At 34.2% G+C, this 20,237-nt stretch overlaps 1 protein-coding gene across 4 annotated transcripts in view; it reads right to left on the bottom strand.

Annotated features, from left to right (window-relative positions):
- Positions 1–4,851: 4,851 nt before the first annotated feature.
- The window catches only part of LOC100650142 (furin-like protease 1), a 224,845-nt gene continuing 209,459 nt past the window's right edge, over positions 4,852–20,237 (bottom strand). For 2 of the 4 annotated variants that reach the window (XM_020865093.2, XM_020865107.2), the window contains one exon: positions 5,374–7,082. In XM_020865093.2, the coding sequence (XP_020720752.2) occupies positions 6,643–7,082 (440 nt within the window). In that variant the 3' untranslated portion in view covers positions 5,374–6,642. Of the gene's footprint in view, positions 5,028–5,373; positions 7,083–20,237 lie in introns of those variants that run through there. The other 2 variants (XR_007226385.1, XM_048412144.1) reach the window with 2 other exon arrangements.

The following is a 20,237-nucleotide window of genomic DNA, read 5'->3' as shown; positions in this document are numbered from 1 at the left end:
AAAGAAGACTTTGATAACTTCCTGGCCACGCTGAGCAATAGATTCATAGCTGGAGGAGACTACAACGCGAAACACACCCAATGGGGCAGCAGACTGGTTACAGTAAGAGGCAAAAACCTCCTCAACAGCATAATAACCAACAACCTCAACTACCTTACCTCATACGAACCCACATACTGGCCCACCGACACAAACAAAATACCCGATCTTCTTGATTTCCTCATAACTAAAAATATCTCGTCAAGACACGTCCAAATCAATTCCTCGGCTGATCTCTCCTCTGATCATTCCCCCGTGATAGTAATAGTCAGTTCAACTATCATCGAGAATACACCTAATGGCTCCATTCATAACCAACACACGAACTGGCAGCTCTTTAGAGAAGTCTTTACCCACACAACTTCAGCCTCAACTTCACTAAAAACCGATGAAGAAATCGAAGCAGCCACGAAATACCTAAACACGAGCATAATAAACGCTATCCGCTTCTCCACACCGGCAAAAACGTCCATCAGCAAACACAAATATCCCCAGTACATATTAAAAAAAATAGCAGAAAAACGTAGACTAAGAAGAATATGGCAGACCCATAGAACACCGGAGGACAAACGCAAACTAAACAACGCAACTAGAAAACTATCCAAAACCATAAAAAACTACAATAATGACTGTTTTCACAAATATCTCGCCAGCTTGTCCCCCACAGTCGACTCCAACTACTCACTATGGAAGGCCTCCAGGAAACTCACACGCCTCCCACAAATAATACCTCCAATCCGCCGCCTGCAAGGTGGATGGGCGCGTAGTCCTATAGAAAAAGCCAACATTTGCCAAACATTTGTCTGAAGTGTTCAAACCCCATTCCTCCATAGCTGCTGCGGACGTTACCGAATACCTGCACACTCCCTCCCAAATGTCCCCTCCTATTGAACCCTTCACTTCTGCAGAGATCATAGAAGCAATCAGTCGCCTAAACCCCAAGAAAGCAGCAGGTCACGACCTAATAGGAAATAAAGCAATCAAGGAACTTCCCATAAAAGGAATTGCACTCATCGCATCAATCTTTAACGCTATCCCCCGCCTTGAACACTTTCCCAAGGCTTGGAAAATCTCACTGATCACCTTCATCCCTAAACCCGGTAAACCAATATATGAAACCAGCTCCTATCGCCCAATCAGTCTTTTACCTACCCTGTCTAAACTATTCGAGAGGATGCTCACGAATCGTCTCCTTCTACTCCTAGAAGAATTGAAAACACTCCCAGATCACCAATTCGGCTTTCAAAAACAACACTCAACAGTAGAGCAAATCCACCGCATAACCCACATAATCAGCCAAACCCTTGAAAAGAAAAAATACTGCTCAGCGGTATTCCTTGATATTCAACAGGCATTCGACAAAGTATGGCACGAAGGGCTTCTTTACAAACTTAAAAAACTCCTACCACACACTTACTACTCGATCCTAAAGTCCTACCTAACCAATAGGCAATTCATGGTTAAATATGCAGACGCCATTACCACAACTTTCCCAATGGAAGCGGGCATACCCCAAGGCAGAGTCCTCGGACCCCTTCTATTCTCCATCTACACTGCAGACTTACCTATATCAAACGAGATAACAATAGCAACATTTGCCGACGACACAGCGCTATTAGCTACCCACGCAGACCCGGCAATTGCCTCATCCACTCTCCAGCGATGTCTCGACTCCATGGAAAAGTGGTTCCAAAAATGGGGCTTCAAAATAAACGAAAAAAAATCCTCACATGTAACCTTCACGCTCCGAAAACAAACCTGCCCCCAGGTCACCATTAACAACACAATAATCCCAAGCAAGGACTCCGTAAGATACCTGGGCATGACCCTGGACAGGAGGCTAACTTGGAAAAAACATATCTCAGAAAAAACAAAGTAACTAAAGGAAAAACTAAGAAAATTCTATTGGCTCACGGGCCGACGCTCCAAACTAAACATACAGAACAAAATAACCCTCTACAAGGCCGTAATAAAACCTGTCTGGACCTACGGAATCCAACTATGGGGAACAGCAAGTAACTCCAACATTGAAATACTCCAACGCTTCCAATCGAAAACCCTAAGATCCCTAATTGATGCACCTTGGTATGTTACCAACGAAACAATACATCGCGACCTCAAGATACCTACAGTCAAAGATGAAATACACAAGTCCAGAAGCAGATATAACACAAGAGTCAACAACCACCACAACCCACTAGTCACCCAACTACTGGACACGACGGACCAGATCCGCAGACTAAAAAGAAAATACCCTCTAGATTAAATCCTTAGTTTCTACTAGAACCAACAATATAAAACTATTATAATCCATGTCATTGTATCACGCCAAATTAAGTTACTGAAAATTCTCAACGAGAATTGATTGTAAATATTCTAATAATAATAATAATAATAAAAAAAAAAATTCTAGAAGTGTTCTCGGCCGGTTTTTAGAAAGGTCCTTGGGTTTATTACGCGCTCTTAAGAATTACGGAGAAAGCGGGTAGTGACCTAATGAAAAAAGCGGAGATCTACTTAACGGAAAATCCGAGTTTTCCCATAAACAATGTCGCCTAGGACCCAAGTTGGTAGGAGGCTCCTATCTTCCTTCCCAACATTGGTCATAACCAATCGGCATCGCGGATCATTGCCCTCACTTTCCTAACTAAAAATGTAAGCAACGAATCCGCGTTCTTCGTTCAAACGGCACACCCATACCGAGCTTTCCTCCGTACTCACATCAGAATAAACTTCAGAGTTCCTACAGCTCTCACGGTGCCTGGAGTTCCTACAGTCCCTATAGCTCTCACCGTTCCTATATCTCTCAGAGTTTTCCTTCGGCTCTCAAAGTGCCTACAAGGCCTAGAGTCTCCTATGGCTCTCATAGTATCCAGAAGTCCGACAGCTTCTATAGCTCTCACTCTCTCATCTAAGAATAATCCTTCTCTTCGTTATCTGTATCTTAATCAACGGCGTTACTACTTTGTGTGATTGCATAAAGTGTTGGAAATATATATTTTTATAACTCTGTGAATCCCAGTGTTATACCACAACAACTACCCCTATTATCCCAACCGAAATAAGGGGATCGAACTATTCGTGGTGTCGATTATTATAATCGGAATTTACGACTCCCGTTGACGCGTATTCTCGCGACCGCGTCTCCCCGCGATAGCTCGAAAATACAGAATATCCTTTCTATTTAAGTGTTAACATAATTTTTACATAACCTGCGTTGAAAGAAAAGAAATACCTCATCTCTGCAATTGCTATACTTTTTATTGGTGCTTCTGTGTTACTTCAATTTCATAATTTATCAAAGAAAATTGTTTCCTGGACTCACGGAGGAGTGTGATGGAAAATTGCAGGAAAAGCTTGAAGAGTTCCTTACAGTTGATAATGGTAGCTTTCACTGTATGCTTTTCAATGTATGTTCGTATATACGCATAATATTTCGTAGCTCGGTGATTTTCACACGCAGACGGAAGTTACTTATACATATGTGGTGAAACAAATGAGAGTCTTGTGTCTTGGAGGTTGAAAGCTCAGCAACGCAGCAGAGAGTTTCGGTATCACGGCCACTACCTCCATCTTCTTTCCCCTTCTTTTTCCTGTTTTTTCTTCCCTTTGTCTCGTCCTTACCTATACCCCTATTCGTCTCTGTTCTGCCACGATCCGAATCTCGACATGAAATAAAATGAGAGTAAATACTCGAAGTCGTCTCCGAGTACATGGGCGTTTGGCACCAAACCAAATTCTACCGACAGAAGGTATATCATCGCTAGGAAGAGACCGAACATATTTATATATACAGTGTCCCTTTTGAAATCATTCTCATAGCTTATTTCCGAGTGACGACGATAACGATATTACTTCATGGAAACGTTTAAACTGTGAAAAGTAGAACACGAAGATATTTCGCTCTTCAATTAAGCCTTCCTTGTTGACCAGGAGAATAACGTGCTTTATACTTATAAAGATGGAATAATTTGTTTTATTGTCTAATTACATTAAAAGAAAATTGAGTAGTTAAAATGGCAAATGATATCTTTAATGAGAAAGGATGTAATTTCGATAAAAGTTGAAGTAATAGAAATTGGTTGAAATTTTTGTTGTTAGGATTAATCGAGTTCACTGATAGTAAAAGAGTTCGGTATGTAGCCAGACGCGAATCCTTACATGGTACTTTATATAAATTACTAAAAAAGAGATGCACAAGTTTTTTTTTTATTAATTTTATGTAAGGAAGCCTTTACTTTTCAAATTTCATTTGCTTAAAACTTGATAAAGTTTTGCTAAAAACTAGTTGAAATACATAAATTGAATTCCATTTAACTGTAAACTTGTTATATTTAATTTTTAATAGTTTCGCGGTTAATGGAATATCATTCTAGCGAGAGGTTTCGTGTAAATAATTTATACACGACGTATAACGATACTAACGAGTAATATTGTGGTTTACAATATGCAGGCAAGAGCTCGGTCGTACTGAGATGGTCACTTGCAACAGTTTGCTAATTATCGCCAATTAATCTGACTGTACAGTGTTTATTCATTTGTCATCGTAGCGTGAAATGTGGATACGAATGTTATAACGACGTGTTTCCCGTGTGTTGAATTCGTTATTGATCATTTGGCTATTGAACTTAGCCCACGTGGCTATGGTATATTTTCCATTATTATGGCAATCCTTTAATTAACGGAGGGAATTACCTTTGTATTAAGATAATGTATTGCAAATGTTAGTTTGTTTCTATTGAATTTTAAGATTATTTGTTTAGTCAACATTTTTTGACGTAAAAGTATAAGGAAATCCGTACTTGAAAAGAATTTATCATGTGAATGATGCTTTTATTTAATTTGTATTATTTGAAATTATTTAATACTATTTAATATTAAGTTTGTGCAGTTACATATAGCAAAATACTTGTACCGTTGTGTGTTGTATTTAATTCCGTAGTTGTGTTATCGGTAACTTGTTGCATATTGGTCGATCCGTGATTAAGCTGCAAATAAAAATTTAAACGATCATTCATTTCGGAAAAAGATAATTGACGAACGAGTACTATGTATTTGTTATTTATCGAAGTGATTTAATAACGTTTTATTACATCATGAAAGTATTTTAATCCGTGATCGTATAAAGAATGACTTTCAACAGTTTGATAATGGGACGATAAAGGAAAATCTTAATTACATTCAATTACATTCCTATTGACATTCCTACAATTGACATTCCTATTCAATGTAATGTCTGTATATTGCATTAAGTAGCTATATTGTCTTTGTTTTAATATATAGTTTTTTTACATTTATGGAATTTATTGCAAATGGATAAGTAAAATACCCGAATGTCTTTTAATTTTATTTTAAAGTTAGTATCTTACATTACATTTGAATAACAATAATAACTATTCAACTTGTAAACCTTAAAAATTAGATTTAATATTCAAAATACTTGTTTGATCTTGTTATGTACATCTAAAAGTCGCTCTAATTGAATAGCAGTGCAACGTTTAAAGTCTTTGGTCGTTAGGAAATGCTACTATATCTTATTCCGTCTTATATCTTTAATGTAATTTACGTAAGTAGCATCGCATGGTAATTTCACTGGTGTATAAATTACAATGTGCTCTATGTAGTTAGGAACTCGGTTAGAAAATTGTGTTACAGTTAGTTACAGAGCATAATGCAATTTTAATTTTGATTATCGACGAGGACAAGACATTAGACGGTATAATTTAGTTCATTCCCGTAACGATAATCGAAAATCGGCTACGCGTACTTAATTATTAACTGTTAATTAGCTGAGAACCCAAACTTATTAAGCGTATTTGCATTGCGATACGTTTTATTTGTATCGCAATTAATTATGACTCGATGAAGAATTTAGCCATTTAGGCATCAAATTTAAATTCCGGGCATGAACTTTAACTTTAATTTTACTCTTAAAGAAATTTTTGATTTTGAACACACAAATGCATTTGGAATGGTTTAATTTGGTTAAATAACTCGATCACGTTGAGTTACGCCTATTCACTTTCTATGTTATTAATTCTATCCTTTACTTCATCGTGTTATTGGTGAGATTAAAATACAGCGTGTTAAAAAATAATGATTTAAAACTTTTTTTTTTTAAATATTCTGCATATTTTCTCGAAGCATCACAACGTAAACAAATGTATTATCAAATTCGATTACATTAACTCGATCGTTTCTCTGCATCCATAACATACACCGGGATATCACTAACAACTTATTAATTCATGCTCGTCAATTGGAATGTGTCAAACAGAAGGACGGAATCCTCCCAAGTATCGTCACTGCTTAAAATATTGTTAATGTCATTAACGTTACTAGTAATCCATTGTTGAAACATTAATTATATGACAAATAATCACATCGGAATTTCATAACAAACCGGTAATCGTGTGCTTGTTGATTCCTAGTTCCTTTTATTTTCTCTCATCCTTCACTTTCTCTTCGAAAAATCTCTTGAACGTGTAATCTTTTGGATTTCTTGTTTCTCTCTCTCCTCGAACGTCCACAGATTTATAGCATTACACTCATTTTCTAGTTACACAACCAGCATCGGTTGCTGTTTATTTTCGTCCATTTTCTTTATTCACTATCAGACGAAGAGGCATTTTCTTGTAACTTATCTTTATGTGCGTCTCCATTACTTGTATACGAGACTTTACTATATCCGTACATTAGCGAATTCTTTCTTCGCAAATACCACTTGATAGCCACGTATAGAATAATCATGATGAATACGACGATGTTGATCGAGAACAAAATGGTCATCTGATAGAACCATAGGGTGGAGTGCATCGTCCACGAAAGCTCGCGAAGGATGCATACAGATTCGCCAAGGTTCATAGAAAGCTCGGCATCTTCGTGACAACTGGTGCACTCGGTATTCGAAGATCCTGAACAAGTTAGGCAGGAGTAATGGCAACTGGAGCAGACTGCCTTTGTCTCGTCAGAAATGCCGTAAGTTCCAGTTGGACACTTGTACACGCAGATTCCATTGTTGTAGTACCAGTTCAGCTTACACTCTGGAAAATTACATAGGGTCTTTGACAATTTTCCATTCTTTGATTCTGTGTATGTGGGATATCTTGTTGAGTGTTGGTTCGTTTTAGTTCTGTGCGTGTGTTCTTATGATATGCCGAATAGCCTCGAAGACATACGAATGGCAATGGTGAATTTATTCATGATAGGTTTTAATTTACCTTGTAAAACATCTCGATCTTCGTTTTTTCGACATAAACAAATTTTGATAAATATCTTTTATACAGAAAAAAGCACAAAAAGTTAGTAAATTTGGAATAAGCAATTCGTAATCATGTGAAAGCTTCTTAGTCGATCTGTAAAGTTTTCAAATTATCTTGCAATGTAATTTGAATTTTCAAGTAATATGCTCACTGAGAGTGAATTTGGAACAGTTTTCGGATAAGAGGTAGGTACGTTTAGAGCATCTTGATGAAGTTAATACCAATGTTGGTAAACCTATGCTCAACGGGAAACAACCGAGAAACCTGAATTACTGTTACAATTAATGGCGATGGAAACCGGAAGCGTATCTGATTCCTTGCAGCTTAGTTTCCCACATATTATCTGAACCTACCTTCTCCGCATTTAATTAATTTCATATACAAGGCAAACATTTTTCCAACGGAACTGTCATCCATAGGTTGCTCATGGATATTTTGATCTTACTTGTGTGTTGTTTTGTATTCGTTTTAGTTCGAGATGTAGGTACTTTAAACGTAGCTCTTACGTTAAGGAAAGTTACGTTAGAAAATTTTTCTACTTAAATATAAATATAGTCTACAACTAAGTACATAAGTATATGTGTGATAAGCGATGTTCTATATTATAAATAAATATACATTCACTGTGTATTAGGCCTTGGTGAATTTTATCATAAGCGCAGTATATGATTTTTTTTAATTTTTATGTTATGGATATTTATCACATTTTGTAAAGATAGATATTCAAAGCATATCCAAATTTTACGAGTATATTCGCCCAGTCCTAATGTAAATCTAAACTAAGTAACTAACTATTTATTAAATACATATTACTATTTGCGTTATCTTTTAAAAAAACTAAGCACAGAAGATAAAATTATAAATTATTAATTTTGCCAATCGTTATTCAACGTAATCATAAAATAATGTAAGGGTCAGGGTGCATGCTGAAGCATATATTTATTACAACATTTGAACGTCTTCCTTTAAGTTTAACAAGATACCAAATTTGTTTTCTTATGATCAAATGGAAAGAAAATACTTGCAGTTTGTAAATTTTTGAAAAGAAAAAATTACTAGAACACATTGTCGAAAATATTTAAATATAAAGTTTTCGATTCAAATCTGTATCTAGACATATTTCTATAAAGATGAGCATTAAAATCTCTTAGAAATAAAAATCTTCGCGTCTTGTTCAACGCTGAGCATAAAATTAATTTCGTTAATATTGAATTCATTAATAATACAGCAAGCAATAAAGCATAAAGAAAATGTCATTCCCGCAAAGAATAACTAGTTCAAGCAGTATACAAGGAGTTAAAAGAAAGAAAATGGTGGAAAAGTAAAATTATTAATAAGACTTTTAGTGAAAAAAAGAAAGTTTAATGAATCGAAGTGAGTTGAATCCAGGCAAGTTGAATATAGCAAAGTAAGTAACATAATCAAAAGTTGAGAAAGTATTTATCAAATTGTATATTACTAGTACACTAATTCTGGTATCTTCCATCAGTCACAAAATTAAATCTCTACACTTAGTAAAAATTTCGATTTCTGAATAAAAAAAGAAACATTGATGATCCGCGTTAATATTGCCTATGATTCGAGATACTTGATTCAAACCAGAACAATAAATTATAGCCAGAGGATATAAATAGGAACATTATAGAACGATAGAGAAGTAAGACTCACCGTGCTGGTGAAGCGATCAGGGATAGGTCTTTTTATTTTGATTGGTTGTACGTGTGTGGTTGTGGATGTGGATGTGGTTGGTGATGGTGGTTGGTGATGGTGGTAGTTGGCTGGTCTGAGAAAATCCGCACCGCAACTCGCCCACGGAGAGCCCAAGTACCTAAATACGTTTTCAGAACCTGCTATGGAGTAGAGGGATAAAGCGACACGTGACACTTTAGGACAAATAATCTTTCTTTTTTAGTTCCGCCGAAGAAAAGAGAATTCAATTTTGATCTCCTGGATAAGCGATCACAATAATCTTTCCGCTTTACTCGAATGGTTCTTAGAATTTCTTTTCTCTTTTCTTTTTTTCTAAGAAAACTCGATTTATCGTGTGCAAATTGCTCCCAAAGTTTTCGTGAAGCTTATTTTCTAAAGTACGCGCGATCACTAACACTTTTATCGATTAAATCTTTTTACCTTTTTTTTTGATTTTTCGATCATTCTTCTTTAATTTTCCAATTGATATCGTAGAGTCATAAATGACCATGTTATTACAGAGATACTTTGCTGTTTACGTTACCTATATGTGGGATGTTAAAAAGTTCATCTGCCAGATAGGACTATCGCGAATATTTGTTCAGTTCGAGGAAAGTGAGCAAAATACACAATATGTGCGAGATATGAGAAAGTAAAGTTGGAAGGATACAAAAGAAAGAGACAGTCGTAGAAATTGAACGCATCATTAGAAACCAACAAAGCGATGCTAGATTTGGAATAAAATTTTTATATGTATAAATAATCAAGTTTTGTGGAAACATAATATATTGGCATACAAAGTGCGCGTTATGTTGAGTGAAATATAATTTATCTCAATCGTTTATGCGGTAATTGCTGGCGATCTTATTATTTGAAGAAACAAGAAATGAGAAAATTAATTTATGGCCAGATTAAAATTGCATTATTTTAAGAAACACTATATTTTCCTTAGTGTCAGTTATTTTTTTATGAAAATTAGTCTAGGTAATGTGCAACTCGTTAAACATAAATCTATAAACATAGATTATTATCAGAGTTTAGAAATTTTGAATCAGTTAATATGTAGGACGAGACATTAGAAATTGTATATATATATTACACATATTTAAGAGAATACCAATGTAGCATGTGCTATATATATTATAACATAATGGCGAAACAGTCATTTGTGCAGGAAAAATCACATGCAAAATTGTGCAATGGTAAACCCATTTAACAAAACCTTTTACAGAAGCTTTGAAGATTCAGTGACGTAACAAATTTACGAAGCACGGAGTATGGATAAACTTTGTAATGAAATATCTTATTTGGAAAGAAATATTCTAGATACAATCTGACGTTTAATCATTTCTACGACAGTGTAAAATTCGAAAATGAATCTTGCCAATGATGACAAAGAACTGAAAACTTGGAATAATTTATATGCATAGTTTTGTATGTATGTATATACAAGATTTCGTTAACCAGAGCTATTAGGTAATGTTGTTTAACTAGGAGCACTGCTAAATATTTTAATTATTTAAATACTGGTATTATAGAGACCTTTTCAGAGTTCACGTTAAAGTTCACTGAATTATTCATGAAGTGCAAGCAGAAAACTTTTCGTACACACGAAAGTTAAATTAAAATCTATTTCTCTGTTAACTTTTAACTGATCCACCTTTGTGTAGCGTTTCCCATCTCCTGTGTCTCCGGTACTCTCAAATCTTCCCAGATCCCTTCATTAGCATTTAGTTTTCGGCGAGGTTTATTGCAAGTGGATGTTTAAATCCGTTCTTGATAACGCAATTAGTGGAAATGTTAGTGTACCTTTGGCTAACTTATTTATCAATAATATCTTGAAACGCGTAACCAATAGTTGATTAACAGTACTACGAATTATAATAAATTAAATTATTTTTCAATGGTACACAATTTGAGTTTGCTTTGCTTATAACTAAAAAAAAAAAAAAAAATACATTATTGTATGCAAGAAATCTATGAACATTCGTAATTAAATTTCATTTGAGATTTCACTTTAAAATCTCAAAAAAAGTATGATAGGACATTAAGTAATCCGGTGTAAGGTATTTCATCAAATATTTCGTATGTTTTTCTATTTTATTCTTTTGTGTATGAAATATTCAACGCTAAAGCAAAGAAACAAGTGTTATGTTACAAGTTTTTAGGTATCTTAGCTTTATAATATGATTCGCTTTAGCTATGAACAGTTCTTACAAAAGAATCACTTTTCATGCGACGATAAAATTCAGATCACATAACTACATAGAATTAAACATGCAAACCAATTATAGAGCTCTAGAACGTCGTCCACTATCCACAGAAAAATGGACAGAAGCATGCTTTGTCGACACATACCTGTTTTTCCAATAAATAAAAAATCAGATTAGTGATTGCATCTTAGGGCTAATTAAATTGTTAACATATCGAAGTAAGCTTTCTTCTCCTCTTCTCTTATAGAAAAATATCGCTCGAGATGAATAACGTCTGGTAATATCTTGTTTAGGATATTCTCCTCTTTTAATTCGTCCATGATATACAAATTTCAATGTCGCATATAATGATTCATAGTAGTTGCAATTACTTATATAATATATTATGTATATGTGTACATAAATGTACGTGGCAAGCCCTGAACGCCTTTTTCACCGCCGATTCTCTTCCTTCTCGTCGTTTTTTCATTGTATCACATTGCATAAAAAGGATGTCATGAAGCAGAGCTTCGTTTTCTTTCCCGTCTAGTGACCTTTGATCGTTGTTTTACGGCTGAACAAGACGAACGGACGGGAAAGAAGAAAATGGCACGAGGTTGTGGACAAGTCAGGCAACCTTATATCTTGTTCTTCTTGTCTCAGAACTCTATAACTTAGGATATGTCGCCTTTTCAAGCAAAGATACATTTTACATTACATACAAACATTTACAATAGATACATTAACAATATGGTGGACCAAGCCCACTGCTGGACAGTTCCGAAGATCCGATTTGATAGAAATATTCGTTTAAGAAGTTTCATGGTTGGAAAATTAACCCTTGGACGGTAATGACTTGGTCATCTTTTGACCCAAACTAAATAAAATTTCATTCTTTAAAATAATTTTCGGAAGACAAGAAGTTATGAATACGAATTCTATTCGAAAAATATATTTATCTATCATATCTTCGTTGCAAATTTACGAAAATGATAAAAGTATACATAAGTATCGCATAACAAAAATTACAAAATCGAATTTCTAGCTATTAATATATCTTTCCTTTTCAATGCCACGATCATTTTGAGATATTAAAAATGCATTTCTTCGATTTTCCAAATGATCCAACTATAACCGAGCGAGGGTTAATAAAATAGAATTTCGCAATGGCAGGTTATATCTTTTAACTGTAAAGTTTCGAGCACACACACACACACAAGCGCGCGCGCGCGCGCGTACGCACGCACGCACATACTTAAAACACATTGTTAGTATAATTTCTACGAATCAGAAATTAAATACCGATGCGTTGGAATATTTTCTGGGAAAATTGTACCTTTTCGTTAATTAACGAATTAAGTATTTCTCATTTTTTGTAATTCAATTTACGCTAAGAAAGACATTCGTTAAGTACAAAATTACGTTATAAAAGCATTTCGAAAAATGTAATAAATAAGGAAAACATGATTTAGGATATTATCGATTACGATAAGATAAGTAAAATGTAATTTGTCATTTGCGAAGCAAAATGGATCGCGGTTGTACGAAAGAATTTCATTTCTTGATTATTAAGCGAGAAATTACGAAAATTATCATTCCAGAAATAGTATTCAAACGAAGGAAATTTAATCTTCGTAGTAGTAAAAAAGATATTTCACGGTTTAAATTGAAATATGCTTTTTTCAAATGCAAATTATGATACGCATTTATCATTGACTATGATCGACGTGTGTCGAGATCAGCTTAATATATCCCTTCTATCATGTCGATATTTATTTGTCGATATTTATTTTTTATGTCGTTACACGTGAAATATAATTTATTATTGTCATACAAAAACCGCACATGACGATTTAGTAGCATTAAATTTATTCTTACCTCAGATCACATTGCAAAATACTAAGGATCGATTTTATCAAGCTATTAAGTACATGGACATGATCACGATGTTAGTACTTTGTTACATTGTAGTATGTTACTTTCGGATCCCTCGAAATTTCTCATTCATACAGTACGAAGTTTTATTAAGGGGAAATATTTACCGTGAGACGCGTGGTCTTTAATAATGTACTACGAAAAATTTATACCATTTTTTCTGTTGTCACTTTACAGCTATCATCATATTCATTCGTATTTTAGTACTATTGAAAAATTTTTTTAAGAAGAGATATCTTCCCATAGTTTTCATATACGGTCTTAGTTATTCTGCTTGTTAGAAACTAAGTCCTATAGTAGAATACGCCTCTCAATAAAAAATTTCTGAGCCACTGAAGGTTCGATCTTTACTTTAAAAGTGTCGGCACAAACGAAAGGATTTTGCGGAATATCGAAAATTCAACTGTCCAGCCGTGTCGTCCGAAGTATTGTACATCTTGGAAGATATTTTTCACACCTGAACGAATCGAAACATCCAAAATCCTACATAGTACGTTTATACCATTCATATCCCTTATACATGACTATCATCAACACCCCTCCACGTTGATTAGAATAATTGACTCTTATTGTAAGAACTCAATATACACGTATGGTCGGGATGTACTTTCGTTTCTTAGGATTCGAACTCGTTGAGACCACTTAATTTAGTCCACTAATCCTTAAATCATTTATCTCATTTCTGTTGCTATCTTTTTCTTTTCTTTTCTTTTCTTTCCTTTTCTTTTCTTCTTTTTTTTTCTATCCTTTTCTTTTTCAGGAAAGCTAGACCTTTTAATCAATTGTTCTAAAGCGTGAAAGATTTTTGGTGAATCCTTATTGCATTGAAATTTATTTCGATGGGCTAGTATAATTTTCGAGATCAGATCCAAGATTCTCTCACTGGATGATTTTTCGACTCGAGGCATGTCTTTTTGAGGTTCTCTCGAAAGCAGAAATTTATTCGAGATATTTCATAAGATTCTATGAAATCTTTGGAACGTTACGAAACACATAGCAAATATATATAAAATAGAATTATTGCGTTTTAATTTTGACGATTTTTCATCGATTCGGTCGCCGAAGTTTAATACATATTCCATTTAGATCGTGATTAACGTATGATTTATGTCGGAGGAACGATAGTCGATGACTTTGTTATTAAATCATTTCGTGTATGTTTGATTCGTATCGGTATTTCGTCCATTATTGCACGTATATACACAATTATTATACATTAATATATGGGTGTACACGCACACAACACACGTACACACACGCACACATACATACACACGATTAAATCTCCATAAATCGAAATTTTTACTCAGTTGGTTGTGAAGTATTATAAAACATTGAGTTTGTTATCCACGAAAAGAAATTTACATTACCATGCACGATTTGAAGCGTAAATTGAATTTACAGCGGATTATTGAGAATTTAATGAGCAGAAGATACATACGTAATGGCACAGAGGACTGTTGAAAGTATTGAAAAGATAAAAAATAATTTATTGCAGATACTTATTAATTAATAATCTGGTTTATGATTGTCCGGAAGCAATTCTATGATTGTAAGAGAAATGAAATTTTTATAAATAGAATAAAATTATCAATAATCATGTTATTGAAAAATATCTCGTATTTCGTACACTCTTATACTCATTACGTATGGCTCTCTTATCCGAATTATTGTATTATACTGCGTTGTAATACCTATACAACTAATAAATTAAAAGCTAAATATACATATTCGGAACTGTAGCTCCTATTTTTAAATGATCACGAATGTGTAAACGATTCTGAAGAACAGATTATCTTTCCTAGCTCGTTTCTAAGTACACGCGAACGAAAGCTCAACGAATATATAACGATCTCTTGCAAAAAGCGTCAATTATTAATATATATATTTGTATATGTATATGTATGGAAGCGTATTTTGTTGTTTTATTTGTCGCGATTATTTCCATGCGATCCACGACACATCGTTTGTGAATTTTCTTTTAGACGAATGGTGTAAGAATGTTTTAAACGCGTTGCCTTAATGTGAGAGTCCAAAGAGAGAATTTCGAGGAACTGTTTGTGCGTCTATGGTAACTATTATATTTGAAAACCTTACGGGAAGAACATGATAAACCTATTTTTGTTGATTTTCTGCATCTTATGTTAATCTGTATTACATTCCAAAATCGAAAACAAGAATTGTTTCGATAATATATGAAAACTGAACGAAAAACCTATCACTTTCTTCCTGTGATCTTCTTTTGGTATCGATGAATCGTCATAAGTACAACGTGAAGTGATTGATTCACGGAGCGTGCTTGAGCACAGGCTCGTCAGCTTATCCGGTCAAATCATTCGTTAAAAATTGTCTAACTACGAAACGCATAATAACACGAAACTAGAAATAGAGTAATATTTACACGTCAAATTGGAATTATCATTACCTTCGTCTCGCCTTCCATCGCTCATTGTCAAATATATGTTTGATTACTTTCATCAGCGTGGAATTCACCAGCGTTTCGCGAGGACAATGATAAATCTGAGACATTTAAACCGTAAATATATCCGCTCGAGAGAGTATTATATTAGGCAGCGCATTCGCTTTGGCATCGTTGCAACTTTCAATAATTTTTATATGGTCAAGAAGTTTCGAAAGATCAAAGGTCAAAGGCCAAATTGTTAGTTTAAAAGGTATATGATTTGAGAAACGGGACGAATCAAATGAAGTTGATTTAAAATTCCACTCATCGGCCAGCATGAGGGTTCCAGTGAACAAACCAAGGTTCTGTTTTTTCTCAATGAAAGTTCATGGTCAACTCATCACCCAATTCGAAAGTTAAAATTGAAAGTAGAACTCTCGAGCGCGGATGAAAAACTTGAATTTAATATGGCTGTACCTTCGCGATGAAAATGATATGTGCTTGATAGCGTATGTACCCGATGGATCGCGCTGGATGCTTTTGCGTTAGGTGAAAATGACGATAACAAGTCGTGCATTTCGCGCCGATGTTGTACAGCATCTGGTTACAATGATATGATTCGCAATACAATATAATAACAAATAACAAATAGACGCTACTGCTGCTAAGCGGGCGAAAAATGATAACGATCGAAGGGATTGCAGTAATAAGGGGTCAGCACCACTATACATATACTGCATAGGATCTTTCCAATTTTCCAAAGAAAATCGGAGCACTCAACCGAATTGCTCAAATTGTCAGAAAGTTGACTCTTTGCCTGCAATCCTTTCGATCAACGATTAAGCGTTGATAGAGACTTGCCTTCTTTATTATCTAGTAAAAAATATATTAACATTAGTTCGATGTAGCTTAAACGAACGAATAAAGGAACCATTGTCGATGTAAGAAAATAAAATAGGAAAATAAAATGTACTTGAGAAAAAGGATCGAAGAGATTTTGTAAGGATAGGAGTACAAAGAAAATTATAGAAGATTATCGTTTTATGTTTTCTGATGCGTTATTATTGTTATTCAAGAACTCGTTTCTTTTCTGGTAACTATTCTTTGTGCTATATCGTTAGACTCTCTCAAGTCTATAAAAGTTATTTGTTTGTTACGAAACGGTTATTTTATATGACACGATATTTTCCAAGAATCGAGTAAAAATAATTTAATGCTCGCGAGATAGATTTCAAGAGCGTATCTGCGGTATAGTCCGGTCAAAATAGACATAAAAATAGTGATCAAAGAACAAAAATTCCAATAGAGCTAAATTTTGGTAAAAATGGTGATGAGTTTGTTGATTATCTGAGAAGCTCCAAAGAAAATTGATTGTATAGACAAGTATATATATTTAACTTTTGTAAAAAATACACGGAACAAGAAACAAGTACAATTATCTTGTCTTCCTCCAACATCGGCTTCTGCTCATCAACACTTGTATCGAGCATTCTATCAATTCAGGCATGGCTAGGCAATCAACTAAACCCCGAAGACTGGGGTTGGAAATTAACAGACAATATTTTGGAATCGATTCAAACTATCCTCCCACCTGCTCCGAAAAACTCCTAAACATTATTTTTTGCAATTGTAAAAAAGATTGTAGTACTAAATGTGGCTGTAGAAGAGTAGGGTTGTCGTGTTCATCAGCGTGTACTAATTGCCAAAGCCAGTCTTGCTCGAATGTTCAATCAAATCCTATAGACGAAGATTCGTGTGATATCGATGAAGAGACAACTGATTCATCTTTAGTTGAACAATTTATGGACATCCAGCAAGAAGAAGAGGAAGAAGAAGAAATGGAAGAAGACATGACTGTTGAAGTCGAATTTGAAGAGTATGAATCAGATTTAAATATTAACACAAATTAGAATTAGTTTAGAAAATTTAAAATGATCACCTATATCACAATATCAATATTCCTAATCATCATACAGTAAATACAGTATTTTCGCATAAAACTCCGTCATAACAGATCGTGGAAAAAAAGCGTTGAGTACACTACCTCATAGGTGGTGTAGAAATGTGTGCATATCATGTAGAATGTAACTCCTTAAACTTTTAGAATGGCGATATCTTAGAAATGGTGATTCTTAGGGAAAAAAGTATGAGGAACATTTTTGTAGATAATTTTATGATCTACAATTTTTGTCTGGGCTATATTTTCGATAAAACCGTTTACCGTTTTCAAGAAAAATTTAAAAAATCCAAAAATTTTGACTTTGACCTTGAATAACTTTTTTTAGCACACATGGAATCAATGGGGACTTTTGGCACATTATTTCTACTGGTGTACCCAAGGTATCTACCAAAATTTAGCTCTGTTGGAATTTTTGTTCTTTGAAATGTCTATTTTGACCGGACTAGTAAGTAACAAATCTGCATGTAAAACGCGAGATTCGATCACAGACGATAATTGAATGTGACAGAATGTATTTTTGTATCGTGCGATCTGTGCGTTTCAAGGTAAACGAAATTGAAAATATTCTTTCTTGCACGATAGAAAGGAAGACAGCTAATTTTCAATATTACTTCGATTACGACATATAGGGCGTTCTAGTTTTATCCAGCCAAACTTTTTTTCGGTATAACTTTGAAAGGAAAATTATATCGAACGAAAATTAATAAGTATGATGATCGTTACAAAAAATTGACAATCGGTTCACTGAAACGGAACAAATTGAAATTAAAATCGAACTTTATAGATCCTTTCCTTATTTGCGTCTGTGGAATACGCTGAAAAGGTTTGGATAGAAAAACGGGATCCACCCTGTGCTATAGCGAAGAGAACAAAATAATTTACACATAAATTATTATGACCTAACTTTAATAATAATAGCTATAAAGAAAATAAAATATATCGAGATTATAGATAAATTTCACTAGATCCATTATTTCGCTAGAATTTAAAGTAACAACGTTAAACTAAGTTATCACTTATTAGAAAGTTACGATCGATATGTAATAATGAAACTAGACGTATATATTGCCACGGTCAAGGGAAAAAGAAATTTACTTTAGTGCGAGTCGTTCCTCCGTCGTGGAGTTCTCTATTTGATGAAAGAGGGGATTGCTGGTATTTACATCATTTGATTCTTTGCGGTTGACCGCTGGCGAAGCCAATTAACGTCAAACTAGGTTATTTCAACTTTTGTCGGGTCTGGCTCTTTTTTTATTTTATTCTCATCGTCTGAGCGGCCATTCAATTCTCTCGTCGAAAAATCTTTGTACGTCGCGTATCGTTTGTCTTTCTTGAGAGAATTTTTCTCGACAGATTTTTGGATATGTACTTCAACTTTCTCTCTCTTCGGTAACTTTTGACGGAATTCGATAACTGGATCATTATGAAACACGAAGAGAAATAATCGATATCTAAAAAATTAAAATTATTTCAACTTTTCAAAAAAGAAGATATGTCTTGGTTACAAAAGCACATTTTTCTTGGCACCCTATAAATATAATTTAGGATTCTCCAAGAGAAACTCACTTAATCACATCGAATTTTCGAAGAGAAAATTTCTATAGTAACATTTCATAGTTTGGCGAGCAAATATTTTTTCCAAGTATATCTTTTGGTTCATTTATATGAACCACTAAAAAGATTGGTAAATTACATTAATCGTTTTATCACTTTCATTATTTTCTAACCGATATTTCTCATATCTTCATTAACTACATGATACACGTTCCTATGTGTATATGTATTGATGAAATATCGAACTGGTATTGCCAGCGAGTAAAAGGTTCTTATTGCAATCAAGGCAGTGTTTTAATTAAAATTTTCGCCGCTTACTCATGGAAATTAATTTCGCGAATTTCGTTATACGACCAAAGCATCGATGATTTATTCTCTCGTCTTGACGGAATCATGATTTCATAAAAATGAAAAGAGCATAAAGAAGTTAGTTTATGAACATCTGCGAGCAATTGGTGTATTTTGGGACCAAAACTCTGAATTAAACGATCTCTTCTGTCTTGATTAGTGGTCCAAGCCAAGTGGTGAAACCACTTCAATGAGAAACGGCCCATTCTGATGTTAGTTCGTCTCGTGAAACGTTTGCACGCTTGAAACCAAGAGATTACGTTCAAGGGGCATAAACGATGTCCCTCGTCAACGGTAGGGTAACTCTAGTTCCATGCAGTTAACAAAATATTTGGAACAGTCTCTGTACATTGTGGATTACTCTCCTAATACATCAAGGATGATTTTCCATGATGACAGCCCTTTTGCCATTTTAATTTTCACGCGTTATATTTGTTCAAACAAGAACGCTATTCTTGATATCATTCAGAATATTAAAGATTGTAGAATATTAAAGAATATTAAACATTTTAGAATGAAAATTCGGTCGAGAAATTGATTTGAATATACACAATAGTATATTTTTAAACATTCCGCAGTCTTTTCTTCTCGTACAATTTCAACAAACGATCCGCATCTTTTTTGTTTCCATTTCCATTTATTTGATGCAGAGAATCAAATCATCGATCGTGATACAAACATCGATGGAATGTAATAAACAATTTTTCTTTTCTCGAGTGAACAAATTATAGCACATAAAACGATCATAGGCTATATTTTTCTTCCCACGTTTTTCGCCCTAATCTTCTAGAAAAAATTTTGTTATTCGATGAATTATTCGTAATTAAATTTTCTCTTTAGCATTATTTATAGAAACG

Source organism: Bombus terrestris, chromosome 14, assembly GCF_910591885.1.
Source record: "Bombus terrestris chromosome 14, iyBomTerr1.2, whole genome shotgun sequence".
NCBI lineage: Eukaryota > Metazoa > Arthropoda > Insecta > Hymenoptera > Apidae > Bombus > Bombus terrestris.
Note: the sequence above shows the minus strand (reverse complement) of the source record. Positions and strands in the feature narration are given on the sequence as shown.